The following is a 25,957-nucleotide window of genomic DNA, read 5'->3' on the forward strand; positions in this document are numbered from 1 at the left end:
GCGAGGCGTGATCTCATGCAACGCATCCTCTTGGTCCATCCACGTCGAAGTGTCTCCCCAGTCTCCTGAATGATGAGACGATCTTTGACTGTAGTCGGAGTCCATTAAAGTTTGAATGTCAAAACGCGCGTTGAGTCGCACCAAAATTGGACTGAAGGTCTCTATTCAAACGTGGATGTGTTTCCCACGAATTGAAGCGCCAAACATCATCGAGTCCCAAATGGAGGTATGCTCCCAGCTCGTCAGCGCGTATATGATCTCGGAGAATGGGGAGAACGTCGAGCAGGTTGCCGCGGGTGAGTACTGGCCCCAGATACCATCTCGATCGTACCTGACTTCAGACCATTTCAGCGCTGCAGAATGGGGAGTTCACTTTACTACAGCTTGTCCAATCTTTGGGGGAATATATCACAGCGATTGAACCAGACATACGTTCCAAAGGTGAATACTTTGAATTTGCGAACTGGTGAGGTTCGTATCATATGTATCCTCTAGGCCTTGACTTGTTAGTTCATGTCATTGGTCAATGCCCGCCAAGCACTCTTTCAGCCCAATCAAGTGCGTTTGCCATTTCCAGGTCCCGCGTGAATTCACTATCTCTAAATATATGCGAAGCCCGTGTTCTGTCAACTTTTCTCAGTGGCAAATTGGATGACTACGATACCATTGAGCCTGCGCTCAAAGGCCTTGCGGTATTAGTTGGACATCCTACATTCTCTGATGCATCTGCATCAGAAGTCGCTATATCGTGAGTGGTTATCGCCTTGAACATGGACAAAATCTCATAATCGAGCTTAGAATTTTTCAGCACGTCCGAATGAGGTCATTGACCCAGGCAGTTAGGTACAATGTATTTCGGATTCTCGATTCTCTGGTGCAGAATCATAGACAAGGCATTTCCACTCTCTCATTCTATTTTTTGAGATTTCTTACGAGTTCCACAGCCATGAGATTGCTCGATCGCGACTTCGTGTCCGGATACGTCTCAATCGCTGAGGGCGAAAAGGACCCTCGCAGCCTTCTTCTCTCATTCTCGGTCGTGCGAGTTCTGTTAATTGAATTTCCTATCCAAGCCCATATTGAGGTATACCTGCATGCTCAACTCGAAGAATGGCTTACATTCTGACTGGTTCATGGATCGATAGAACCTCTTTGACGTCACCTTCTGTTATTTCCCGATAACCTTCAAGCCCCCTCCTGGAGATCCTTACGGGATATCGGCAGAAGATCTTAGAACTTCACTTCTGTTCGTATCGTGATCTTCGAGGACGGAGCGATGTGTGCTTACAAGACTTCCAGCTCATGTCTAAACGCCACCCCTCTTTTCGGCCCACTGGCGCTTCCCCTTTTCCTCGAGAAGCTGTCTGCGAGCTCGGGGAGCCTAAAGGTCCGTCATCATCTGTCTTAACTCGACAGCTTCCACTCAGCCCTCCGACCTTAGCGGATTATTTTGGATACTGTGACCGCATGTCTTCCTGTTTACGGAAGAAATATAGTTCGCGATTTTGGGAGTGATTTGTGGGAAATATTCAAAATCGAGGTATTATGTTTCTCGCCTCGGCTTGCAAATTCTCATTGGCGAGTCAGATTTTTCAGCCAGCGGACCCTGAAACAGAAGCTTGTTCCATGCGGGCGGTCCAGAGCCTCGTGCGAACCCTTTACCCCCCAAGGGCCGGGGATTCTTCAGACCAGTTAGACGGTTTGATTGAGGACATGGTGAACGAATGCAAGACTATCGTACGTGAGCCGGAGAAGAGCCAAGCCAAGCATGCAGTGAAGCTCCTCGGGGCACTTTTATGCACACAGGTACCGTTTCCTCATCTTCCCTTGTCGATTGAAATTAAAACCCCGAAGCTGCAATCAGGCGCTACGCTATAGAGGAAGTCTTTCCTCATCTGTTTGTCCTTTACCGCAACCCGGATGAAATTTCGTTTCGGGCCTCCACGTTAACTTGTATTTCGGCCTATTGGCGGCACTTGCGCAGGGGTTTTCGGAGGGTTTTGTAGAGGTAACAGAGAAACCCCTCTCTGGCTTTGAGGAGCAACTGTTTAGCTCGTTGGCCGGAGGATTGAAAATAGCGGCTGCTCGTCGCCCTTCAATAGAAGGGCTCCTGCAGTTGGTGAAAGTACCAGGGGTTTGCTCAGTCGACAAGCTCCGATTCATCTCTCAGAGCATGAATGAAATCCTCGTCTCTGATTCTCGCGACGTTGAACTTGAGGACCTTCGGTATGCTTTTAGTCATGCTCCTTCAGTATGTTTAAAGCTTAATGAATCCAGGCCAACAATTCTAGAGTTGCTTACCGAACTGGCTAAATCTTCCCCAAAACTGATTCAAGAAACTACGCTTCCAGCCTTGTTTGAAGCCTCCCTGGATCCTCTCCACCAAAACAAGAGCTTACTGAACATGTTCGATACCGCCGCATTCTCGCATCTCTATCTGCTCTCTGCCCGTCACCGTCTTTGTTTGAAACTTTGGTCATTAGATTGACCTCCAAGCTGGATCTCTTGTGCCGCCCCCGGCCAATCGACCTTGATCTTGAGGGGGATGCAGCGTACGCATATGCCGTTCTATCCACTGTGAAGGATGTTATCACAGCGAAGGCGCAGAACAAACACCTTGATTTGCCGAAATATGGAGACCGTTTGGTGGTTCCGCTTTACAACATCTTCCTCAAAGCTAGTATCTCGCCTGAAGATGCGCACTCGGTGGCTACCAACACAAAAGTGTTGTCGGTGGCAGCTAAGATTGTTACGCTTATTACTCGTACTCTCAGCCATGAGTGGGTCCATATTCACGTTGCACTTAACATGATCTGATTCGGGCTTAGTCGCCAGAGGACGCTGTTCACTGCTCTATTCCTGGCCTTTAGAGACGGGGACTTGGAGAGGTTAATGCCGGACCTCAAGCTACCTGAAGGCACCGGAAGATTTGACCCGTTTTCAGTAAGCCTTCACGGCACAAACCATAAAAACTATGTATCCACTCTAATCCCAGACATCTGCCCAACCCCAACAAAGAAGTCAAATTGTTTTATTCGCTGCCGCGTTATTATCTTCTCGTGCAGAGGTATATACTAGTCCGTGTCTCACAACAGGTATTCACGACTGCTTCCAAGGTGTCTCTTCCCTTCATGAACCCTTCCGAGGATTTTTTAAAATATTTGAATTGGTCTCTAAGCGACACAATAGAGGAACGTCTCAGAACTGCGGTGTGGCAATTCATGGCTACGCACGTCAACAAGAGGCCAGACGGTAGGTTTCTGTCTCCTACACGATGCATCCTCAGCCCAATCGCAATCATTAGATTTTATGCCCTTAACGACTAGACATTTACCTCAATTCTGGAAGGATGAGATTGGGTTAACTACTCAGGATGTCGAGCGTCGTAAGGCCGCTCTTAGGGGCTACATATGGGTTTGTCTTGAATCCTCTTATATATATCTACCTTACTCTTTCTCAGATTCACAAGGGTTTACTCGCACGCAATCACCCCGATACCACTCTAGGCATTAAACTCATCTTCACCGTATTCGATGACCCGCAAATCGGTTGGGACGCAGCCCGGGGTATTGGGGAGTTGGTCAAGGGTGGACGGGATGTACTGGTCAAAGAAAATTTTTGTTCAATTCGCGTGAGCACTATTGTAGTTTTCTCCCACAGTCACAGGAACCGAAGCGATTTGTAGCCCCTCTATGCACAGAGATTTGTCTCTTCTGTGCTTTTAACGTTGCTCGAAGGTTCAACTGCGAGAAATGGTTCGATAACGCCTTTATTGTCATTCCCATCATGCCTTATTAACGTTTGTCCAGAGGCAGCAAAACAACCTTATATCGTTGGATTGACGTGTTTAGTCACGTCCGTCCCAAAGGCGATGTACTCATATAAGCTTTCAGTGGTGCGCTGTCCATTCATTTGATTTCAATACTGCCCTAAGCGATCGTGGTCAAGATAATGCCACTCCTTTTACGAGGAATGGATCTACCGGATGAGACAATCCGGATCAACGTGGTAGATACTCTCTACGCCATGGCAAGCGACAAGTCAACGCAGACGGAGCTTATAGAAGAACATGCATCTGCCATTTTAAACGCCCTGCTTTTTAGCAGTGATCCTCGGCACTCCAAGAGCCCTGTAAGTTCGTGTCAGTTGCATACCTACATTTCTATGCAGTAATGGATCCTTCATGGAAGGCACTTCGGTGCTCTTCGCTCCGTTGCTTGGGTGTGTTGCCTTCCGCCGTGAAATACAGCGTGTTGCATCCCTACAAACAGAAGGTCATTGCACAACTCGGAAGGTTTGTTGATGACCCAAAGCGAAGAGTTCGCAAGGAGGCTGTAGATGCTAGGCACGTCATTTTTCTCCCGTGTCTGTTGGTTGCTGATGACGCCTCCGAACAGATCTAATTGGTTCATTGATTCGGCATGAAGTGCTGCAAACACTTGGTATATCAATCAACTATCATTTACGGAGCGCATCACGTAACAATAATAATGAAAAACCTCTCCCAACACACGAACCTCTAAACTCCAACCTGGACGAGTCAAGTATCGACGACGAAAGTGAGGTTGGCCCATTGTGAAATAAATGAAAATACCAGCAGGTTGTCGCAGCACTCTACAGCTGCGATTTCAGCGTAAATTATTCTCTTGAGTCTAGGCTCACCTTGTAGCCTCGTCAACCTCTTTGTTACAATCATCTATGGCGCGTTGGGGTGGGTCCCATACGCTGCCTTTCACAGCGAGCATCGCATCCATTGTTCCTGGTACCCAGATTAATAGTCCTCAGAGGATCCAGGATTTAGCCACCTTTGTCGATCACGACATCGAATGTCTCGTCCTCAAACTGAAGAGCGCGGATGTCCATTTCGATCCCTGACCAGAAGATTTTGAGCATGCGATGGTGACATTACATCGTGTCGAAAAACAGTATCACACATTGCATAGACTTTTCAGAATGTCGTTGAGCCATCTGATTGATTACGACCGAGGAATACTAGCTCCAGATTCCAGAATGAGAAACATTGTGGCCAAAGAGAAAGATTTTCCACGTACATCAGTATTCACTATATTAAGGAACCCATCTGAAAACATCTTCTCAGAGAGCGTCGAGTTTCCACAGCCTAGCATAAGAATCCTTGACTGCTTGTTGGGAATCAGCTCTTGCAGGAGATCCCGGATCTGGGAATAATTCCGAAACCAATCGAACGTTGCGGACGCATCCTCTTTCTGGTACCGCTCGTTCCTAGGACAAGACGCTACAGAAGGCTTCTTCGGTGCGACGGGGGACGCGTCTCTTACCAGTACTCGAGGGTCGAGTATTGCTCATTCCGGTCTGCCACCAGGTCATTTCTGAAAAACCCGTCACGTGGGCAAGGTCTGCCTGCTCGTTTCTCACGAGCCAACGCTACCCTCCACCATCGTTAACTTTCCTATGCGGCTCACGCTTCGCCAGGAATGGCGACCGCGTGCACTAGAATCGTTTTTGGGCTTCTTAGACATCAAAACAGGTTTGTGACATGCAGAGCCCGATTGCCCCGGTCTAACGAAACATGGTGCCTTCAGGCGTCAGCATCGTGGTGCTATTCGCTGTTAGTTGCATTATCCCATTCGAGGCTCAGGAGGTCTTATGCTACACTAGCTTTTTAACAAAGTTGCGGGATTTTATGGCCTGATTGCGATCTTCAGTGGTGGCAGTCTTGCTCAGATCAGCATGTACCTCTATTCGGTAATAGCCCTCGCTGTATTTTTTGGGGCCTGAAGATGGTCTTTCAGGTTTGTTTGGTTCAAGTGTATACTCCCCCGCATGCCTGATTAAAACCCTCGCAGGAAGACGCTAAGCGGACGTTCTACTTCGCGCATGCGTTCCTGGCTGATCACCTTCTTAATACGATATGGACTTTATTTTTTGCCGTCGCATGGTGGTATTGGAACCCGCATGACGGGAAACGGATCGCCAATTCTGCAGCACAGAAAGAAGTGATGGAATCTGGTGGACCCGCGATGACTGATGAAGAGCGCGCAACACAGGCCCAACAGATTTGGAATAAGGAAAAAGGCTTTGCTGCGGCTATTTTGATTACTGGTTGGTTATTGAAGGTGAGATTTGTTTCAGTCAGCATACACCTGATCACCTATCGCCATTTTAGATTTACTTTGCATCATTAATTTACTCTTACGCTATCCATTTGCGACGAGGGTCATATCGGTCCCTACCTCTTACGAATCCTAATCCAGATCCCTACCGGTCACAAGCCAACGTCCGTGAGTACGAATCAAACGATGAAGAAGGATATCCGCGCTTCGGTGCGGCACCTTCTGCACACGCAGCTGGGTCACCACGAAGACGACCAAATGGGCTCAACCTTAGCTCCTCGGGACCGAGCAGGCCGTCCGCCAAGATTGTCCAGGATCTCGAAGCGCCAATTGAATCAGTGCTGTGGGACGAAGAAGGCGAAGAAGGCGAGGTCGAAGCGAGCGGCAGAGTCCCTGTAATGACTGATATGTCAGGCTCATACGGCCGTGAGGGTGGGAGTGAGCCTACGGACAGTGGAAGCGATCAAGGCGATATCACATATACCACACAAACAGGAGATTCGCGGCGTCAGCGGTAGCCAGCTAATGTATACCTGTCTTCTCTCTTGTGAATCCGTCTCGCAGTACCGGTGGTACCTCCTGTGGGCGATTCTTGGATTGATATGCTCGATCGCTTTGTGCTAAGTTCTACCGACCGATTTCGCTTTTCCTGGATATGTCTACCTGGCTGATGCTGGGCATGTGGATGGAGATATCCTTGTTGCCATATTCCGATGCTTCAATGGGTACACCAGCACAAGCGGCGCAGGGCTTTTCAGTTGTCCATGGGATATGTTTCAGCTTCCGCTAAATGCATAGCATATAAATGATTTATGTATCGGAGTGGGTAAACCGCGAATGATCAAAAGGTAGCTTGAACATCATGGTTTTGCGACTGTAAATATAACCCTTTTCACCGATGTCTCTGAAGAGAATGGTAGCCCACTACAAGTTGTTACGGGTCGCTGAGCGTGTGTGTAGCCAGAAAGAATGTTTTTGGTAATCGGGACTTCGCCCAGGTGGAGCATTGCCAACACTAACACTTGTAGAAGGTGCAGAACTTCAACGAGGTTAATTGGTTTCACAATGGAGCTGGTGGGACCTGGTTTCATGAAAACCTCCTTGACAAAAACAGCCTGGCTTCAAATTTACATCACGCTAAGATATACGCAAGTGTGCGTATTCTCCGAGTTCTCCGAGCAACAGGTATGTAATGGTCACCGAAGTCGTGCCGAACGCAACGTGACGATGATGAGACAGGCTATGGAATTCGCAATGATACCTTTTCAAAGATTTGCCTCGTCAGCGTTGAGGACCAGATGGGTAAAGAAGCGGATTTGATCATGGTAGCCGTCAATGCGAATGGCTGCGCCTAAATGTTGAACACTGCACTCCAACAGCAGCATCAGAGCATACCTTCATTTACACTGTGCATGCCTCCGTTCTGTGGCTGATTCTTAAGTGGTCGTATGTCCTCCGTCCCTAAGTGATTATACCGGAAGATGTGTGGAGTCAACTTCCAGAAATACTTTGTATCTAGCAATGATTTAAAATGTAAAAACTCCGACCGACCCAGGTTGGAGAATCATACCGGTATTAGCTACGGAGTGCTCCAATTAAACTAATCAGGCACTGTCTGAGGATAATCGCACCACGCACCAGGCATTATACCCGGAGCAACAATGAGAGGCTCCTCAGAGTCCTTGCCTCTGCCCGTCTCCCAAGTCTCGCGTATCGTACCAGCAAGTAGTTGGAATGGGGCAGAATCAGGCGGAGATACTGGAGCAGGTTCCAAGTCATCATCCAAAAAGTGTGAAAGTGTTAACTGGCCAGCAGGATCAAGCTCTGTAGTAACGTTAAATCCGAACGCCTCGAAATCCAGCTGCAACCCGCGGGCAATGGGTGTCAGCTTGTCGACTATTGAGGAATGAGTAGAATTTACGGAACTAAACGATGAGGTGGAAAATGTGGGTAGAAGACACCAAGGAACAGCGAAGCGAAGTGAGCGTCTACCTGTCTGTGGCAATGCGGTGATTGATCAGGGCCCACGCCAGTTCTGGCAACGCATTGACTTTCACTCCACCCCCGATAAGGTCGATGGCTTGCGTTGTGTGCAAGTAAATGCGGTTAACATCACCTCCTCTGAGGCAAAAAGAAGCTTCTCGGCCCTCTTAAGTGCTTTATCGTTGTGAAGACTCCTTCGAAGGGCTCTCTTCAACTTCTCAGGGAAATTGGGTGAGTGCTCGGCCTGGCATTGGTATAGTTCATATAGAGGGGAGGTTCGGGTTAAATGCGCTGGTTCGGGATTTTCTTCCAGGTGAACGAGAGCTAAGGCCAGCAGACCAATGCTTGTATGGGTAGGAGGTACGCTTGAATGGCCGCCAGGACTAGCAACAGAGACTTTTACGTTGGTATAACCCTTTTCCGAGATCCCCAGTGCAGCAACTCGAGCTCCGAACGCTGTTGTTTGTGCGGCTATAGGAGGTCATGAGAAAGTTAGAAGGTTCTCAACTTCAAGCAGCGCTGCTTACGCCCTTCATCTACAAGCATCGCAAAATAGTTTTGCCCATATGTGGAGAGGAAATGGCTGGCAATACGTCCCGCGCCCTGTATACATCCCATCGTCAAATCGTCCATTCAGACTCTTGAATTAATACGTACAAAATGCCCGCCGATTTCTTCGTCGAACCCAGAAACAAAGAAGATTGTCCGGGTAGGCTTGTATCCATGCTTGAGTAAAGTTTCCAATGTAATCCTGAAAGAATGATCAATATGGAAGACAATAGAAAAAGAACTTAGACTACAGGATTGCAATCAGTGCCTGTTTGTCGTCCCAAGTTCCTCGCCCCCATAAAAACTTTCCTGAAGGCGCATGTCATTGGTAAACCACAGATCGGGGTCGATGAGCCGATTCGCACCATCGAAGTAGCCAGAAAAGGGTGGATGAACCCATTGGGTGACAGTATCTTCTTGCACTGGAACTACGTCTGGAGAATAATTTCCTGAGCGATCGAATCAGCTCGGCATTCAACTAAGCGAACCTTGGTGCGCCATAAGAAGCAGCGGTTTCAAGGACGCATCAGAACCTTCCCAACGATAAACAAGCCCGTAGGTATTAATATTGGTAACTTCGAGGCGGCCGTGTCTGTGTTGCGGTCAGATGAAGCAAAACATCGGACGTCATACAGGTAGAAAACGTACACAAGAGGGAACGCCTCCTTCAAGTAGCTATGAAATTCCCCAAAGACGTCCCATCGGGAATCATTCCCTACGACTCGCATATCATCGTAGGTCACAGTCCTACCGAAGTGTGTATTGGTTCCTGATCGCAGCGAGCAGACGTAGGCCATTGACCCACTTTATTTGAACAGCTCCTCTGAGCCATTCCACGACACGCAACTTGAAATCACCGGTGACATATTCGCTCTCAATATCAGCAAGAAGGTTCTTGTGGACTTGGGGTGACAATGCCGGGGCTTGAGGGCAAATTGGAACAGTGTGAGGCACACAAGTGGGAGCTCTGTTGAACACTGGGCCATCAAGTGACTCGATATCAACATGGAAGCCTGTCCAGAGTAGGGCTAAGACAAAAGCCAAAAGAAGAATTATATTCCATTTGGGGCGTCTGTCGGTGGATGTCGCCTGTGCTTGAGTCGGAAGAAAAAGCTTTTGCTTCCCCATCGGTAAAAAATGCTGAGCACCAAGTCTACTTTAGTAGAGGCTGGGATCCTGCCCAAGGTGATGAACAGCAAAAATAAAGGTAATCCCGAGAAACAGTGCTGGTGCTGGATGCAGTGGGCTTGAAAAGCTCTTACAATGGTCACAGGATATGCGAGTTTTGCAGGGTGCAATTCGCTGATTGCGAGGCGGCTCTCAAGACTAAACCTTCAGGCAAGCGGAACAGCACCAAAACGGCTTTTCTTCAACAACATAGACACCAAACAACGTGACTTTTGCAGGGCCTAACTCGCTGAATGGGAAGTTAGACATCGATCACAGCAGCCACTTAGGCAGGACCCAGTTCTATATTAGATGCAGCCACCAAAAAAGGTGACTATTGAATAAACTGCACTCCCCGGGCCAGGACGCGCAACCGAAAAACCATCCCTACCTCATGAGTATGTGTACTAATTATCCTTTTGCGACTGTCGGATAAAGTACCTGCAGGTCCGCCCGAAATGAGCCCGGAGATATTCAACAAGCAGCAGTAAAATCCGGCCAAAGACCAGAGAATCTATGAATGTAACCAACCCACTGCGTCACCCCGGAGGTATTGACACGCTAGTCCTTCCGAACTGACATCCAGCGGGCTCTATTCTAATGTCGCGTTTTGTGGTTGTAGGTCCCTAATTCGCTCCGATTTCCGGGTGGCCAATTGCAGTCCTCCGCTGATTAAACGCCTGCTCAAAGTCCGCAAGATTCCCTCCTCCCCGACGGTGCAAGTGGGTCAATATCAACATCTCCGATCGTCTTGCCCTTGCAAATAGCAATCGGTGAAAGCAACCCTCCCGTGGCATCCTGCACGTCAAATGGATTCAGATTACAATTACTTACACGTGCCTTTGCTGTAGCGTTGCGCTCTGCAGGATGCAGACCGCAAGTGACGTTTTTGGGCGGAACGGCTTATGAGCTCAAGCAAGTCCAAGGGGCGGAGAAGTAGTACGACCATCAACTATGTACATATTTACAGCGCGCGGCTAATCAAACGCTTTGTCGTGAGATTACCAAACGAATTACAATCTAGCCCAAATGATCCTCAATCTTAATCGATGACTGTCCAGCGGAGTGTCGCGTTGGTCGTGCAACGCACCGTTGCCGGCTGCCATTATTGGTACACTCTGATCCTTCGTTCACGACTCAGCTGCCTTCCAATTTCCCAACGAATTTCCATCCCTCAATGTAGCTGCTTCCTCAATTGGAGGTTCGTCGTAATTTGGTTCAGCAGACACAGATCTCTGGCGCCGCCTTTCGGCCAGCGGATTGAGAATGATCCGGCACAGGACAACGACCCCATCCAAAACCTTCCATGAGCGCGTCCGTGCGGAAAAGGCCAAAATCAGTTTCCATCGGAAAGATAGGTGAAACACGATGATGTGTTCCACACTTACAATGACGGCGATATAGCTCGCGCTGGCTGTCACGTCGAAGTGTTTCCGGAAGACGAGAGAAAGTAAGGAAAATACGCCACCGAGGATGTCAATGATCATGAATGTCATAGATATTCCTAGGGAACGGACCAATTTAGGAGCCTGAACGAGGATTACAGGGATTTGTTACCTCTGACTTCGCCCAATCTCCAGATCTCTATGTATTGGGGTCTAAAGAAATGCGAATAGTGTAAGGGGAGGGCGAAGGGGATGCAAAGATATACTCACATCAGACCTACGGATATCAAGGCGGCAGCGGTGATTCCGAAGGATTGTAAAACTTGCTTTCCCGAAGACTTGTTGGAAGACGCCTGATAAAGAGAACAAGCAGGCGAGTACGTAGGATGAAAGCCCCTGTAGGGTGCAACTCGCGGGCCTCGGAAGACATGCGAGCACACGGTGAGAGGGAATTTAACTCGCCAGAAGTGCTCGAATGAGACAAGTCATCCCCGCCTCAAATCCAGCAAATAAGCATAGGTAGACCAGCAATACTAGATAAGCCATGCGCTTGGGTAACCTCCCGCTATAATAAAGGCACTGGAAACGAGTGTAGAATGGCTTTAATGACACAAAGCGTTGAGCGAAACAGTTACACTTACCTGGCACCACGACGCGGCCGCCAAAGCGCCAAACAACTGCGGCTGTATTATCAAGGGTATATTTATACGTTGGACGATATTGTATGTGCCTGCAGCCGAAAGTTAGACGATTCATCGGTTGAAAGAGGCAAAGCTTGCCTAGGAATACTGCCGAAGTTGCCCACATGAACCTGAGAAGCGAAGAATGATCACTTTTATGGTACAAGTTGGTTCACAGGCAGGAGCGAACATTAATAAGCCAGAGAGACCCTCAGTCGATTTGGTCTTCCAACTTTCCCACAACTAGAGAATTCCACAGTGCATGAGACGCCGTAGAGGTGCGCGGGAGCCAAGACATTCGGAAGCCCACCTGAGGCAAAATCTGGCCGGTCCAGAGAATCGTCCCAATCGTTCCAAGTACTACCGATCAAGTTAGTTGCTCCAACATGAAGATGCCGAGCGGATGTGCGACAAAGATTCTTGGCGTACCTTGCTCGAGTCGATCGTTCTTGTACATCTTTATACCAACAAGGGATCGAAGAAAACCTTCTGGAGGGCACGCTAGAGGCTAACGATGGGATGAATTCCAGAGAGAAAGATGGGGAGCGGAGTTGAACTAAAATGAACTGGCATACTTTATAGACATAGGCATATTCGCACTGAGCCACCCGCGATGATGAAATCAAATTGTCATTCATTTTCCTGGTGAAGTTTGGTTAATCCTTCTGCCGATCAAGCGATATTGACCAGCATCTCTCAACCCTGGACTGAGGACTTTACGCTGGGTAGAACCACAAACGCTTGCATCACATTCCTCAAAGACCGTTCAAGTATCAATACCATGGCCATAGGGTGAGGGGCCAGCATCTCGTGCTGGAACCGAAGTAACGGTACCGGGAAAGGCACCCACGTGATCGAGGGGAGATGACTAACGGGCAACGAGATGCTGATCCTATAATCAAGCCATTAGCCTCACTCGAGCGCTCGCGGATCACTTTTGCGGGTTGGACTACGGCATGCATTCCGGCATCAACGTAACAGATGAATTACAAGGTACATCTTGACTATCAAGATGATCTTGGGCGGTCAGGGGAAAGGTTCAGGCCGCAAATGTCCGGAATTGGACCGGATGCCGTCACGAGTGACCTAACCGGTGTTTCCACCCAGAAACAACACTAGTAGTCTCGGAAATGAAGATAAGCCCCCCGTCTGGATCACCTGGGCTTTACGGCATACACGTACGCCCACCGTGTGTACATCCACACCGATAGGTCAAGCATCTCTGCATGAAACAAAAATCAGTACGACATGGACACAAAAGTCTGATATTGGAACATGCCTCGTTCAGCCCCAAACAGCATTTTACCGATGTTTTCGTCACTGAAACCCCGGTATTTGAGTGTGGGACGTAACGATCGTGTGAACTCCTACGATTGATCATAATAGTACTCAACGCAAGAGTCATGGGTGGCCATGCAAACGTGCAAATCAATGTGTTGGGAGAGAGAAGGAATTCAAGTATGTCAAAAAATGAAAGTCACTCACTAATGCATTTCGCCTCATCATTTCTCCAAGCTGTCGTATCCAGCGTGTTTCCACCTCTGTGTTCCCAATTGGCCATGGCCCAAGAGGAATGTGCATTAGCTGAACTACCGGGTTCGGCAATGATCCCGTGGCCATTAAAGCTCGGGAGTATTCGCTAGCTATGTTGCCGAAAACAGGGGAAGCGCCACGTGCAGCAAAATCTTGTCCCGCCTCTGAAAGTGCCGAATGTGCAACATCAGCCCCATGATCGTTTGGCGCGAGATAACGTACCATACATAATACGCGCCATCCACCCACGAGTCTGTGGATAGTGTCCATCCAATGACGCGGGTGTCATTGGCCGCTTATTATGGTCTAGTATGGGAGTTTCGCAGTCAATCACGATGAGGACGCCTCCGGGGCGTAGACAACGTTCCAACTCTGAGAAGAACCAATTCCGATCATTTATCTGACCGCCCATCGTATTACCGGTCAGTCCCCGCTGGATGTTGTATGGAGCGACTACTCACACCTCCACACATTGAGCGACAATGGACGACATCGAAGCAGCCATGATAGTGAGGAAAGCCAAGATTGGCCTAGAAACGGAGGTAAGGCGGGAGTTTCCTGTAGTAGAGGAACCGTACATCGTCGAATTCCAGCCTACGACCTGTTGAATCACTCATGATCGGAATTGAGACACGAGCGCGCTTACCGAAGATTAGGTGGTTGTGATGGAATGTCTGTACGTGGTGCAAGATCTACACCGACCACCTTCAATAGATGCATTAATTCATCGCTCTGATGGGTGTGAGAGTACCCACATGGACGTGAGGGAACTTTTTGGCCATCTCGATGGCCCTGTGTACTCGCGAATCTGTGGTGATTCGAACAGGGTGTTACGAATCGCTCACCAATGGCCAGGGCCTGATCCCACGTCAAGCACGGCTTTCTCGACCCCCCATTCATAGGCTAGTGTCTTATCTACAAGATCTCCGCCAGGATAAAGTGAATTAAAGACGTGATAGTGTATCCGATGCTGCAATCCGCTACGCACTCGGTTCAGTAGCCGTGATAAGCAACGTGTCAAGCTGGGGTGAACTCACAGACGATCAAATTCTACTTCGTCTGAGTAAACCAAGGTTAGTATGCGAGCATACAAGCGACGTCGCCGGCTGAGAGTACCCCGTACGTACGTACCTGCCGGTAAGAAGTATACGTCGCTTTGAGCATTGAAGACTCTTCCGTCAGACTCCCTTAGGAAGTCGCGCCCGTTTCGACTCGAACTATAGGAGAAGATCGACGGCTCTCTTGCATCAAACTCGGATACGTCCATATCAGATTCACTGTAGCTAGACGGGTCCGTGCTCTCAGGGGAGGGGGCCGGGGATTCATCTTCGAAATCGGAGTACACAGAGGATGACGAACTGGCGTACTGATGAGAGGGCATACTTAGTGATGGGACCAACGGGAATGGGGAGGAGCTTAGGTTGTTTCTCGTTCTCCCCATTTTTTCTCCCCTTCTTATACATGTTCAAACCGACTTACAGAACCCAATGATATGTCAGTACGTCGGCGGAAGAGCAACTACTGAACCGAACGTTCTGGGTGGCTGAAGGCTGTGCGAATTTGAGCGATATTTGGGATAAGCCGCAAGCCATATGGCGACATGTAGCCTTTGCCATGATGGATTTAGTCGACTTGCAAGCGAATCCTCGGCGGAGCAATTCGATTCACCTTCCCAACCCGTTTGAATATCTTTGAGCTTCTCATTCGTTGGCCTGCTCTTTCAGTATCACCTCTCCTTCCTGTGTTGTAATTTGTGGTTAACTCCTGGACGGGGACTACGGAGCTACGCTTTCACTGGGACTGGTATTATTCGACTCTCATGTTCTTACTGTCTTTTCGCGTTGACTGACAAGAAGATGAACTGGGGCGTGTTTCTCCGCCGCCGCCTCCGAGCGTCCTATTTAATCGACAGCAAGGAAACAAGGAATACACATTCTTCCGCGATACATAGAACATTTATGCGTAAACGAGCACGTGGGCATGCATAGGATCATATTGGTTTGTGTATCTTTGGGTTGCCTTCAGTTTCTTCATCGGTCAACGAGGTCTAGCTTTCCAGTTTACGATCATGCCGCGGAGTTGTCCGAATTATATTGTTATATGGCTACCGGTTGCTACCGCCGGTACGCTTTGCGACCTCTCAAGCCGCGGAGCTTCCGAGGCGCAAGCTCCTGCTGACTCTAAATCTATTGATCCATATGCCCACGGTGCTAGCAGCCTAGATTTCAGGTTTCTTATGCCCAATTATTGCAGTTTCTCTCTCCACAATGGCAAATGCACGATAGAGACTGGATCTGGCCCCTGTTTTCAGACCGATGGAGGGCGGTGGGCGCAGTGTTCGGCTTTGATACAAAGGGTTCAGATGTTAATCTGGATATCTTGATCGAGATCATTCTCGATCGGTACTTGCCTCCAGTTGGCTCCTGCGAAGAATCCAGCTTCTGTTGGTGGATATATGTATCCAGTCTCCAGAACAGCCGTTCCAGGAATCGTGGGCACCCAGCCTTCACACTTCACAGGCAAGGCCTGATCTTTAGGTTGTGAAGCTCATCAAACAACGCACTCATTCGCACTTTTCTTCCAGGGCGGCCGCGCTGAACGTGGGTGGCAGGACTTCGTTCAGCCAGAGTTCACAAGTTTGAGCACTAGTGCGATTCGATTCGATCAGCCAGTGTCCGAGAGACTTTTGCTATTGGATGGGGGGCTAAAGCCAAGGCCGAGGCAAGCCACCCCTTTGCAGGCTCAGTGCTCTAGGAAGCAGCAGCAGGGACGCGGCGGCGGAGATCGGGAAAATCGGCCTCGCTCTAAACTGGGCTGTATAATGTATTCATTATAATCGGGTAGCTGTAAAATATATACTTAAACAACCAGAAGCGGCCTTTAATGTTGGCAAACCATCACCAAGTCTCGTTATCAAACCGTTCCAAGATGGTTGCGGACTCGGCAGCATCTTTCTGGGCCTTTTTCCGCATGTAGAAGATCGGACAATCTTTGCTCGTACACAGAACATCCTACCAATCAATGGGAAATTAAACACTCGCCATTGACTTGCTCGCCTGGGAAAACTTGCCTGATGCAGAGACCCTTGACACCGCTGACATTGAGTCCATAAGCGCGCAAAGGCCACTTGTGTTGACGAGGCTTGTGCCAACTGTAAAATATACATCATCATCATGGGTTAGTGATGACATATCTCTACCGACCTGTTTCTGGTATAATTCGCCAAGCCTCGGTCGACAATTGTTGCAAACTGCAGCACCTGGAAAGTGTGAGCGCAACTTGGTCAAACACGGACAAAGGCAAGCTTCATGTGTTCTCTCTACCTTGTGCGACACTATTTTTTGGGGTCAAGGGAGTTTTACACCCCAGACATGTAACCGTTTTCACAGCGAATTTCATTAGACCGCCCACCGTAGGCGTGGCAATTTGAATAGTGCGAGTGTGATCGCCAGATACTGATCAGTAGGAGCAAACGTCAGCGTGGGATGGAAACAGAGCACGGAAAATTTTCCGTACATAATGAATTAGCATTTGTTTCTCCCATGATGGGTTCGAATATACGCAGGAGTGGCTTGGAAAGCTGGTTTTCTAGGTAGTATTTTGTGTCGATAGGGATATTGTTTTCCAGAACATAGAGCGGGTCTTCGGATTTTTCGTAAGCCGCCGCACCTGTTGATGAAATTCATTGAACGAGGAAGCAATTATTCGACAATCATGGCGGCAGGCACGCACCTTTGATGCCTTTGATGATTACATATGCAACACGGTCTCCCAAACTTGGGGCCGAGCCTTCAAGATGCCTATCAAACCATTGTGTTCAATCAATACTTGGATTGCAAAACTTACCAGCGTCTCGCTGCTTCATTCTCTCGGCCAATTCGACGTGCGCTTGCTTTCCAGCATAATCTTTAAGGCCCGAATGGTATTAGTGCTTGGATGGCAATTCATTCCACTGAATGGCCAACCTGTCTTGGAAAGCGCTTTTGTGATGACCAATTGTGACATATCCACTTTGTTCTGCAAAAGGTCCGAGATTGTCTGCTTCACGTACCTAACCCCAAAAGAGAGATAAAGGCGAGTCATCATCATCAATTGTAAAACCTACTGGGTAGCCCCGTCAACATCTCGACCGATCAACAACTTTTGCAGACATGTTTCGATCACGGTCTGGACGAGCCGGCAGTTATCTCGTCTGACGGTCTATTCCTGTGTGTGAATGACATGTTTCTCACTCCAGGTCTGATGAGATGCAAACCTCGATTCCCTTTGTGTCCATTTTGTCAAATGCAGTAGCCTTTGTCCAGTAGAGGCCAGCATATCGCTTCTTGCTGATAAGTAGATATGGAAAGTATACCTTCTCGAATTCGAGTTTGATGGGTTTAATGAATTTGGATGTGACAAGTTCCGCCGCCTCAGCTCCTTTAAGAATGGATTAGGGCAGTTCTTACGTTGGTAGGAGCACCCAATACACGCCTAAAGCCATGACCTTCTCTAGATCTTTGGGTCCAAATTTGACCATAACGGAATCTGTGTCGCCATAAATGACCTCTGCATCATGCTCGCGGCCTTTATCCACGCTATATTCGGCCTCGACAACTTGCTTTGTCTTTTCAATCATCTCTCGCCCGTACGCCGTGACAGAGGAAGAAATGGCAAGGCAAGGAAGCCTCCCAATCGTGGCTCCAGTGAATCCGTAGACGGAGTTTGCGCTGATCTAACGCAGCGAAAATGCATGAGCCACCGCTATTATACGCAGGGAAAGAAGTCGACCTTCAAGGCGAGCTGCCTGCCATCTAGAACGGCTCGTCTGAAAGGATCCGTCTCTTTCTTCAAATCAGCCTTGGCGCGTTTCCGGGCCGTCAACAAATCTTCCAGAACGGTTGGGAGTAATCCCTTTCGGCGTTGTGTTGTTACAAAGAAGTCTGCGGGTTTTGAGATCAGCTGCTGCGCATTGCCGATATGAGGCGTTTGCACTTACCATTATTTGGAGTTTGCACATAATCCACATCCTTGACAAGTTCTAGTCGTTTAATCGTGTCCATGTCGATTAACGTAGTATAGCATAAGTTATGGGCCATCATGATGGAGGGGTACAGAGAGCTGAAATCGAGGGTTGCAATCGGGACATCATAGTATCCCTTCAAAGGTTCGATGACTGTCGCACCCTCGTATTGATCGTCCGTGCCTGGAGACCATTAGCGTCGTTGTTGCCTATGGGAAGAAATAACACATACCCTCTCCTTTCATTGACGGCACAAGATAGTCATCCGAGTTGGCCTTGCGATACAGCTGTGAAATGACCTTGATTTGTTGGCCCTTAGACAACAAATAATTAAATGGAACTCCTGTCACTCGAGCCATTTCAGTGTAATTGACTAGGCACAGCAATTTGTCCATCAGTCTCTGCGGCAAATAGGCATCCTATGTGGGGCGTTAGCCTGAGCCCAGCAGAAGTAGGGCCTACAGAAACAACTCGCCTTTAAACAATACACGGCCAGTCGCCTTCGAGAATCCGCGTTGCCATTCTGTAACTCCGTAATGACGCTGTGGTGGACGTCTTCCTTTTGTTCACCCAGGAAATGTGCACAGACAGCATTAAGAGTGTAGCTCCGAAGTTTCTGTTCTCTTTGCATGTATTGAAGGACGTCAAGCTGTATCCTCCCATCGAGTAGGGTCTCTTTGGTGTCCCTCTGGCCATATGCTTTGGACGAAAAGTGGGTATCCTTAGTGATTGTCCTGACATCTGTGCAAAACTGAGTAGCAGCGGTAGCACAAGGACCTCAAACATACTGTTCAGCCTTCCCAAATATGCAAACTTATTCTCTATGCCCAATGCCCTCGAGCGATCCAGAAGATAGGGAAAATCAAAATTTGCGATGTTGTATCCGATGACTACGTCTGGATCGACCTTCTCAATGAAATCGCGCCAACCGATAAGCAATTCTGGCTCTCTGGCGTATTGAATGACGTGCGACCCAACAATATGCGCACACGTATCAAGGGTAAATACGTTCCGGATGAACGGCTGGGTTTCGCCTAAGTCGAAGAATTGGCATTGAATTTGGAGACGGAATCCATGGAATGCTACCTTGTCGTGTGACCATGTTTGCTATTTGAATTACCCGATCCTTCTCCGGTTCGGGAAATATTCCCTTTCGCCCAGCACACTCAATGTCGAAACTAAGGATTCGTAGCGGAGCAATTTTTGACCATTCGCCTTCGGGTGTATGGGAGATAAACGAGTCATATCGGAGGTCGATTTCGATTTGGCAAGTCGAGATTTTCTTCGAGCGCAATTTGTATTTCCCGGCAGGCACTTCGATCCAGTTCATGCCCACAACCTGAGTGTCGTCAAGCTAGGTTACGACAACTTGATGCGAACTGTTGCCTTACCTTGGTATCAATCATGAACCGCAACGTGAACGCAATATTGGACTCATAGGTAGTCACACCATCCGCGGAGAACAAATCCCGAAAGCGGACTTCCCCACGCTCGAATGCGCCGCGAACCTTTGGCAATAACTTCGAGTTGCTGACGGTCAACTTTAAGAAGAGAGGCTTGTTGTCTCCTCGGTAGCCCCATAGACTGCGCTTCTGTACGACTTCAACCAGGAGAAGTGCGCCTGGCTCAGTGATATTATTTATGTGCTCCCGAAAAGGTGTCAAGTCTTCAGATGTGAAGCCTCTAGGTGTCGCCACATAGAAGTAAGGTAAGAAGTGAGTGATGTGGGCGAGTACACTGTGACCGGCCTTTATAGGCATCAAAAAGATGTCAGCTATGAATGAGTTGATGGCGCACGCACTTCTGTGACACCGAACATTCGAAAAGTCGGGGAGCCACCAAACAGAGTTCCTTCCACGTCGATCTGCTGGAAGACTGGACAAAACGCTTGAGCACCGAGCGCCAATGCAAGTGACCGCACATACTGATGGTATCTTTCGACTCATCTACTGGGCTTAGATAGGGACGTGCCCAGTCTTTTGCTCCACCTTCGGAATCTGTCGTCACCAACAAAGTAAGAACGTGATTTTGTGGAAGCAGAGAATGCACGTACCAGCGTCCCCAGAGTCATTCTTGAGCTTTTCTAGTACATTTGTAAACGAGGTTGACTTAACGTTTGCAACGCCAACAAGAGTGGGTTCGCGCTCAAGCTTGCGTTTCTTTGGTTCTGGCGCGTTGCCAGCTTCTGACTTAGGCCTGGAAAATGAACGCGTCAAGTCGTGTATTGCCTCAAGCTATGGCCATTTCACGAACCTTGAATTTCCTTTTGAATCTGGGGACACCATTGACGAGAGGTGGGAGGAAGGGCGATGAGTCTGACTTATCGCCACTTTGCACGTGATGGCTTGGATATAACTCAACAGGCTGTCACGCGTCACACGAAATTGAATTAAATATTAACACAATTGATTTGATATGAAGCTTCCGGCAATTCCCGGTGGCCGTGGGAACAGCTCTTGGTCTATAACTAGAGTGCTCGCCTTGCTTCGCCAAACCTGCACAGCGTGCATGCATTAATTTAGCATAAATAAATACTTTCAAGCAGATAGCATCCCCGGCCCCTTCGATGTGTAAGAGCTTTCCTTTGTCTACTCATCACACTGCTTTCATCTTACAACTCCCTTCGTCATCATTCTTATGTCTTATTCATCTCCCCCTCCTAGCCTCGCTGCCGTACTCTGGAGAGAAGAAATAACCGATATAACCGAGATAAATGAATGACCAGAGAAAATATTCGCACGTTTTCAGCGTCAGAAGTTACGTAATTGTGGGCTGGGGAAGTGACTCTGCTGTGCAGGTAACTGGGATCATACTCCCAGCTCAACAACCATGGTAAGCGATGCAAACTTGGTTCGACAAATTGACTTGAGCTAATACACGCATCGGATGGTTGCTTAGTCCGGCCATCCAGCTTTGACTATGGTAAGCGCTAATCACAAGATACATGGGGTATGGGTCTCGGTACTAAAGCAGTCGAACAGGCTATCATTACCTTAGTCGGTGGCGTCACAGGCTACGCAAGAACGCGCTCCGTACCTTCCCTTGTTGCTGGAGTCAGTTCCGCGTGTCCGATTCAGTGTGAATGATGCCATGCGCTGAACTGCGACTTGATCTAGACTTGCGTGGGTGGCTTGTATCTTGCGTCTTGGAATCAAATCCGAACTGGTGGCCCTAATGGCTATGAGGGAGCTCTTGGTGCGCTTTCCCCTCAGTAGCTTGTTGTGATGAGCCTCAGACAAATTCATGTCATATCTAGCTGCTTCTGTTCTCCTCCTTGCTTCTTCACTTCCCCGCGTAAGGAAGGGTCCAGTCCCATTGGTACTCTCAAGTAAGAGCAAGGGATGCCTAGCTTTAACACAGACAGCTGACCGTATCAACCACCAGTCACATCATCCTTGTCGACGGCGTACTACGGGAAGACTGTGTACGACTTCCGATCGTAGTGAGACGGACCCCTTGTCGCGTGCCATTATGTGCGCTTTAGAAAGTCCGAGGACATTGTTTTCGATAAAATGTTGTTCAATGGAGTTTTCTTGTGTGTAAAAAACTATCGGCGTGACACAGGTAACAATCCCACCATAAACCATCTTTCCAGCGTGCCCATACAGAGGGCAATGAAATGATTGAAAATTCCGATGTTTATCCAGAAGCGCGAAATCAATCGCAGAACAGGTCGTTCATACTATAAATGTTTAACTCCAACATGCACCCCACTCTGCCCCGCTGTATTCTGGGTACTGCTAATCTCCATGTTAAGCGCACACGGAGAGGGGCATATGTTGTGTGTCCATGACGTATGTTTCCATGAACTTGACTAGGTGCTTTCAGTTGCGCCAGGTGCTCAAGCCCGGACGCGTCACGCGTGACCAAATCTTCGCAACAACATCGATCCTGCTCTTGAGAGTTGAGGTGTCAGATTGTGAGTCTCGGGCCGTACCCAGCTGCTCCCACTCTTCTTTTGATCTAGGACACTCGAAGCTTTTTTTAAACCATTAGCACCCTGCGTGGCTTCTTAATACATCGTCCGTTATCTTCAGTGTTCAACTTATTTCAATCACCACTGCTTGGCATCTCTGCCTTCCCCCCAAGCCTTCCACTTTTATTTCGATGTCGACACATGCATACTTCGCCACCCAATCCCAACGATACGCATCAACGGGTGGTACTGGCCAAGTGCTCAACACCTCTAACGGTTTTGCACCTCTAGCCCAGAGCCGAGACAACACGGGGCCACGACAATGGAGTCAATCACGACTTTCACTATCTGTGGGATCGAATGAGAATAACGGTACAAGTGGGAACTTCCATGGCGGGGAGAGTGGCAAAACTCCCCATCCTCTCCGGGCAACGTGAGTGTCTTCCAGGATTAGGAACGTCCAGGCGAGGGTGCATACACGCTTCTCTGTTCAGATGGGTATTTTATTTCCGGCAAAAACCACAAGGGAAGGTTGCCAATTACGAGGAAGGCATCAAGAAAATATCTGCTTTCAGTTCCGTGCGTGCTGTTGACATCTGTTTTCCATGATTATTTCAAATGTCTTGACATGCTTGTTGTAGATAGAGTCTTTCTGGTCTCTATGGACTCATCTCAGTCCACCAAGCCTACTACAGCCGACAACCGATTACCTTGTTTTCCACGTAGATGTTAAGCGGCCCGTCTGGGAAGACCCGCAGAACATCGACGGTGGCAAGTGGATCGTGAGGCTTCGGAAAGGCGTTGCTGACCGCTTGTGGGAGGACCTTGTTCTGGCCGTAATCGGAGATCAATTTGAGCCTGGGGATCATATTTGTGGTTGTGTTCTGAGTGCACGATCGCAGGAGGACATCCTCAGTATTTGGCACAAAGATGAGAAAAACGAAGATGCGAAAGCTAGGATCAGGTAGGAAACGTGTATGCCTGCCTCGCCAGGGATATCGGGCTTACATGCATTATTCAAATGGCAGAGAAACTATCCGTCGGTGTCTGAATCTACCGCAAGGCACAGTCATGGAATACAAGACCAATAATGGTGAGATGGTTCTGCCGGAGAATATATAACGTGCCTGACCGCCCCCCGAATACAGACAGTTTACATGACAAAAGTAGTTTTCGCACTTTGCCTACAGAGAGAATCTCCACCCCTTCATGATGTTCTAATGTTATTAATCTTCATTATCCTTTATTGTGCTTATCAGGCCCCAGAACGTTACGGGCGGACCGCGTGACGCACTTGGTGATCACCCGGCGCCTTCATGAGGAAGGCCTGGAGTGAATGCTTGATGAGTGAAGATAGATATGGTTCAATTCATTACCCGGATTATTTAACGATTAGCGAGGGTCTTAAGACGGAATTGTTGACCCTTTCCGTTTTCTCTATCAGTCCCCCCAGAACAAACTAGTCTGCCTCTCAAGAATCTCAGGGGCGCCTCTTCATCGAGACCATGAGTGAAATACAGGCGATCCAGTCCCATGCTTCGCTCCCCAAGGCTTCCGAGGAGTTGGCACCTCAACCTGCCGATTTGCTCGATGATCAGGCAGAGAAGATTTTTGCCCATCTCGCTCGTCCTGAAATCGATTACTCCTCGACATCTGCATTCTGTTCTAGCTCTTGGAAGCGATTCAAAAGTCTTTGGACCAAAAGCTTCATCTTCTCTTTGATTGTACGAGCATTACATCATCGATAAGGGGCTTAGGATACCCTTGAATGACTCTTCGATCCTGCTCCCAGGCTGGACAAGTTGTTTCTCTTTGCATCACTTGCACGAGTGTCACCACGACGGAACTAACAAAGAGAGTAAGAATTTATCACTCTCGCCCTCGATTTACAGATGTCCGCTAATTTCACGCAGAATTTCAACATACCGACGACCCAGACTTGGTTTCTGTGAGCGTGCAATGCCTGATCAACTGTCGTTTTCTTACCTCATGTGTTTCCGAAAGGTACTTTGGATTACTCTGCATTTATACCCCATACACGATGTATCAGTGTATGTCCCAGTCCTTTGTTTCGTGAAGGCAATGGGGCAGAAGACTGATGGAAACTTGTTCGGGAAAAAAAGATGGATTCATGGGATGGTGCGAGATGGTGTACCGACGCGGATGGGCATGTGAGTGGAAATTCAATCGCCTTTGTTCAGATTTCGTCCAGTACCTATTATCCTCACAGACTTCATTCTTGCGTGTTGTGATGTCGAAGGAAATTTCTTGGTTGTGAAAGCATATGAATTCACTACGCTGCTCTCTTGTATGCTCCTCGATGCGTGAGTCGTGATTCATCTCTTTTTCTGTTTCGATTATTCTCTAAAACGACTTTGGGACAAAAAAGCTGGGCTATTCCCATCTGTATCTTGTTCACTTGGCTTTTGATGCGCACCAGGTACCACTGGACCCAACTTATCGTCAGTCGACCATGTTAACTATACCACTTATCGCAGTCATCTCACTGCGGTGATTGCAGGCTATTCTGGTTTGCATTGGCGCGATGGGTTTGCTAGTTGCATCCGATCACATCACGGGTGGGAAGGACTGGACCCCCCGCAATATGGTTAAAGGCGATATGTTTGTCCGTTTGTTTGGTGATTTCTCGGATTCCCGTTGGATAATGGATCGCTTTCTAGATGCTCGCGGGAGCCACGTTATACGGATTCAGTAAGTGGATCTTGAACAAGTGCACATTCAAGATGGAAATGGACTCCTTTGCGTAGCCAATGCATTGGAGGAATTTTTTGTTCGTCAGAGGCCTCTGTACGAGGTAAGACACAACCCGCGGAAGGCTGGGAAATAGCGTTGACATTTTGGAGCTAGGTGGTTGGGCAGTTGGGGTTGTGGGGTACAATCATTAATGGCATCCAAGCTGCCGGCTTGGAACACAACGGAATACGGACGGCTTCATGGCACGCCCCAGTTATCGGTCTGCTGTTCGCATATACTGCTGGTACGCTTCCGTCCAGCGCTGAGGTCCCTGCATCTAACGCAACCTTTATCGTAGCTATGCTCATATTGTATACCGTTGCGCCACTTCTGTACCGGAAGGCATCGGCCGCTTACTTCAATCTTTCGCTCCTCTCGAGTGACTTTTTTGGCTTGCTGTTCGGTAGGTATAAGACTCCGGGGCTACAATCCATTGATCTTGAGGGCTACTTTTTATAGGTCTCTTCCTCTATGTGCGTCTAGTACGCTTTGACATTCCTTAAGGGCTCATATCCCTGACCCGTTCAGCATTACCGTCCATACTGGCTTTACTTCGTGGCGTTTTCGATCGAAATAATTGGTACGCTACTTGATCGAGTTCCATCCTCCGCCATCCTGATGCCCTATCCCTCTGTAAAGGATTAATCATTTACTTCTGGCATGCGACGCCTGAGAGCCAGGGCAAGGTAGACCCAAGACGTCCATCATACGTTCGTCAAGTCAAAGCGAACACTACGGCTCAAGATGTTGAAGCTGGTGGTCCAACTGTTGACACCGACAGTGCTTCGATCACCAAATAAGGCGATGCTTTACCAGTGCGTTTTTTATTTTTCCTTTCACGACCTGTGTCCGATGCGAGACACATGAATTGTAACTCTTTTGGTATCTTGTGCATG

General features: G+C 48.4%; 12 protein-coding genes across 12 annotated transcripts; 6 read left to right on the forward strand and 6 right to left on the reverse strand.

Moving 5' to 3' along the window:
- Positions 1 to 115: 115 nt before the first annotated feature.
- Positions 116 to 4,579, forward strand: EI90DRAFT_3146136 (ARM repeat-containing protein; the record flags this gene model as incomplete). Its single annotated transcript, XM_039065380.1, has 22 exons — positions 116 to 296; positions 352 to 441; positions 496 to 558; positions 616 to 748; positions 799 to 893; positions 945 to 1,084; positions 1,146 to 1,246; positions 1,300 to 1,387; positions 1,442 to 1,540; positions 1,588 to 1,811; positions 1,865 to 1,986; positions 2,007 to 2,226; positions 2,364 to 2,780; positions 2,829 to 2,943; positions 3,066 to 3,252; positions 3,305 to 3,414; positions 3,461 to 3,631; positions 3,686 to 3,755; positions 3,810 to 3,895; positions 3,949 to 4,131; positions 4,191 to 4,365; positions 4,398 to 4,579. The coding sequence occupies 22 exons, from the start codon at positions 116 to 118 to the stop codon at positions 4,577 to 4,579; spliced, it is 3,252 nt and encodes a 1,083-aa protein (XP_038914184.1).
- Positions 4,580 to 4,658: 79 nt separating this feature from the next.
- EI90DRAFT_3146144 (uncharacterized protein) lies at positions 4,659 to 5,346 on the reverse strand (the record flags this gene model as incomplete). The annotated part of the gene is made up of 5 exons (XM_039065382.1): positions 4,659 to 4,759; positions 4,806 to 4,871; positions 4,935 to 4,992; positions 5,052 to 5,221; positions 5,298 to 5,346. 5 exons carry the CDS (start codon positions 5,344 to 5,346, stop codon positions 4,659 to 4,661), a joined length of 444 nt encoding a protein of 147 aa, XP_038914185.1.
- Positions 5,347 to 5,430: 84 nt separating this feature from the next.
- Positions 5,431 to 6,610, forward strand: EI90DRAFT_3017681 (uncharacterized protein; the record flags this gene model as incomplete). Its single annotated transcript, XM_039057135.1, has 5 exons — positions 5,431 to 5,506; positions 5,562 to 5,587; positions 5,685 to 5,771; positions 5,826 to 6,095; positions 6,146 to 6,610. The coding sequence occupies 5 exons, from the start codon at positions 5,431 to 5,433 to the stop codon at positions 6,608 to 6,610; spliced, it is 924 nt and encodes a 307-aa protein (XP_038914186.1).
- Positions 6,611 to 7,357: 747 nt separating this feature from the next.
- Positions 7,358 to 9,752, reverse strand: EI90DRAFT_3126162 (uncharacterized protein; the record flags this gene model as incomplete). Its single annotated transcript, XM_039063896.1, has 12 exons — positions 7,358 to 7,437; positions 7,488 to 7,607; positions 7,663 to 7,671; positions 7,731 to 8,088; positions 8,155 to 8,546; positions 8,603 to 8,678; positions 8,733 to 8,826; positions 8,876 to 8,933; positions 8,990 to 9,073; positions 9,113 to 9,216; positions 9,273 to 9,371; positions 9,430 to 9,752. The coding sequence occupies 12 exons, from the start codon at positions 9,750 to 9,752 to the stop codon at positions 7,358 to 7,360; spliced, it is 1,797 nt and encodes a 598-aa protein (XP_038914187.1).
- Positions 9,753 to 10,714: 962 nt separating this feature from the next.
- EI90DRAFT_3216685 (uncharacterized protein) lies at positions 10,715 to 12,217 on the reverse strand (the record flags this gene model as incomplete). The annotated part of the gene is made up of 8 exons (XM_039066459.1): positions 10,715 to 11,092; positions 11,180 to 11,295; positions 11,349 to 11,389; positions 11,447 to 11,498; positions 11,635 to 11,755; positions 11,818 to 11,906; positions 12,021 to 12,099; positions 12,167 to 12,217. Coding segments are annotated over 8 exons (720 nt in total), but the record flags the coding sequence as incomplete, so codon positions are not given.
- Positions 12,218 to 13,034: 817 nt separating this feature from the next.
- Positions 13,035 to 14,369, reverse strand: EI90DRAFT_3064995 (uncharacterized protein). Its single transcript, XM_039060842.1, has 7 exons — positions 14,145 to 14,369; positions 14,036 to 14,094; positions 13,968 to 13,983; positions 13,851 to 13,919; positions 13,612 to 13,789; positions 13,136 to 13,553; positions 13,035 to 13,078 (listed from the first exon to the last, which is right to left on the reverse strand). Exons 1-6 carry the CDS (start codon positions 14,169 to 14,171, stop codon positions 13,285 to 13,287), a joined length of 618 nt encoding a protein of 205 aa, XP_038914189.1. The 5' UTR covers positions 14,172 to 14,369; the 3' UTR covers positions 13,035 to 13,078; positions 13,136 to 13,284.
- Positions 14,247 to 15,231, reverse strand: EI90DRAFT_1567534 (uncharacterized protein). The gene is made up of 2 exons (XM_039051913.1): positions 14,869 to 15,231; positions 14,247 to 14,747 (listed from the first exon to the last, which is right to left on the reverse strand). The coding sequence occupies exons 1-2, from the start codon at positions 15,003 to 15,005 to the stop codon at positions 14,423 to 14,425; spliced, it is 462 nt and encodes a 153-aa protein (XP_038914190.1). The 5' UTR covers positions 15,006 to 15,231; the 3' UTR covers positions 14,247 to 14,422.
- A 183-nt stretch (positions 15,232 to 15,414) lies between these two features.
- EI90DRAFT_3065002 (uncharacterized protein) lies at positions 15,415 to 16,188 on the forward strand. The gene is made up of 2 exons (XM_039060843.1): positions 15,415 to 15,908; positions 15,974 to 16,188. The coding sequence occupies exon 1, from the start codon at positions 15,458 to 15,460 to the stop codon at positions 15,770 to 15,772; it is 315 nt and encodes a 104-aa protein (XP_038914191.1). The 5' UTR covers positions 15,415 to 15,457; the 3' UTR covers positions 15,773 to 15,908; positions 15,974 to 16,188.
- Positions 16,189 to 16,286: 98 nt separating this feature from the next.
- Positions 16,287 to 20,462, reverse strand: EI90DRAFT_3146146 (delta DNA polymerase; the record flags this gene model as incomplete). The annotated part of the gene is made up of 20 exons (XM_039065383.1): positions 16,287 to 16,400; positions 16,460 to 16,540; positions 16,593 to 16,648; positions 16,713 to 16,844; positions 16,906 to 17,058; positions 17,236 to 17,295; positions 17,355 to 17,440; positions 17,495 to 17,589; positions 17,645 to 17,808; positions 17,863 to 18,103; positions 18,160 to 18,311; positions 18,368 to 18,574; positions 18,624 to 18,810; positions 18,867 to 19,132; positions 19,180 to 19,425; positions 19,478 to 19,730; positions 19,783 to 20,139; positions 20,193 to 20,266; positions 20,317 to 20,388; positions 20,441 to 20,462. The coding sequence occupies 20 exons, from the start codon at positions 20,460 to 20,462 to the stop codon at positions 16,287 to 16,289; spliced, it is 3,018 nt and encodes a 1,005-aa protein (XP_038914192.1).
- Positions 20,463 to 21,342: 880 nt separating this feature from the next.
- EI90DRAFT_3216735 (transmembrane proteins 14C-domain-containing protein) lies at positions 21,343 to 22,079 on the forward strand (the record flags this gene model as incomplete). The annotated part of the gene is made up of 4 exons (XM_039066460.1): positions 21,343 to 21,444; positions 21,508 to 21,586; positions 21,648 to 21,719; positions 21,776 to 22,079. 4 exons carry the CDS (start codon positions 21,343 to 21,345, stop codon positions 21,832 to 21,834), a joined length of 312 nt encoding a protein of 103 aa, XP_038914193.1. The 3' UTR covers positions 21,835 to 22,079.
- A 618-nt stretch (positions 22,080 to 22,697) lies between these two features.
- On the forward strand, positions 22,698 to 23,520 carry EI90DRAFT_2926437 (translation initiation factor eIF 4e-like domain-containing protein; the record flags this gene model as incomplete). The annotated part of the gene is made up of 4 exons (XM_039054912.1): positions 22,698 to 22,886; positions 22,949 to 23,271; positions 23,336 to 23,400; positions 23,456 to 23,520. The coding sequence occupies 4 exons, from the start codon at positions 22,698 to 22,700 to the stop codon at positions 23,518 to 23,520; spliced, it is 642 nt and encodes a 213-aa protein (XP_038914194.1).
- A 292-nt stretch (positions 23,521 to 23,812) lies between these two features.
- EI90DRAFT_2926025 (uncharacterized protein) lies at positions 23,813 to 25,861 on the forward strand (the record flags this gene model as incomplete). The annotated part of the gene is made up of 15 exons (XM_039054903.1): positions 23,813 to 24,031; positions 24,100 to 24,165; positions 24,221 to 24,255; positions 24,312 to 24,358; positions 24,431 to 24,478; positions 24,538 to 24,631; positions 24,697 to 24,769; positions 24,829 to 24,933; positions 24,989 to 25,019; positions 25,076 to 25,122; positions 25,176 to 25,305; positions 25,360 to 25,464; positions 25,521 to 25,534; positions 25,590 to 25,641; positions 25,701 to 25,861. 15 exons carry the CDS (start codon positions 23,813 to 23,815, stop codon positions 25,859 to 25,861), a joined length of 1,227 nt encoding a protein of 408 aa, XP_038914195.1.
- Positions 25,862 to 25,957: the final 96 nt, after the last annotated feature.

Source organism: Cantharellus anzutake, assembly GCF_015039405.1.
Source record: "Cantharellus anzutake strain C23 chromosome Unknown EI90scaffold_36, whole genome shotgun sequence".
NCBI classification, from domain to species: Eukaryota; Fungi; Basidiomycota; class Agaricomycetes; order Cantharellales; family Hydnaceae; genus Cantharellus; species Cantharellus anzutake.

Bases quoted from the DNA above. Each gene is read 5' to 3' on its own strand.
- EI90DRAFT_3064995 (XM_039060842.1), bottom strand. From the start codon at position 14,171: ATGGCCAAAAAGTTCCCTCACGTCCAT. The intron at 14,095-14,144 runs GTGGGTACTCTC...CATCTATTGAAG, and splicing joins AAAAGTTCCCTCACGTCCAT to GTGGTCGGTGTAGATCTTGC. The intron at 13,554-13,611 runs GTACGTTATCTC...CGGCACTTTCAG, and splicing joins GATGGCGCGTATTATGTATG to AGGCGGGACAAGATTTTGCT.
- EI90DRAFT_3065002 (XM_039060843.1), top strand. From the start codon at position 15,458: ATGCCGCGGAGTTGTCCGAATTATATTGTTATATGGCTACCGGTTGCT.
- EI90DRAFT_1567534 (XM_039051913.1), bottom strand. From the start codon at position 15,005: ATGGCAAAGGCTACATGTCGCCATATGGCTTGCGGCTTATCCCAAATA. The intron at 14,748-14,868 runs GTAAGTCGGTTT...TCAGTACGCCAG, and splicing joins CTGACATATCATTGGGTTCT to TTCGTCATCCTCTGTGTACT.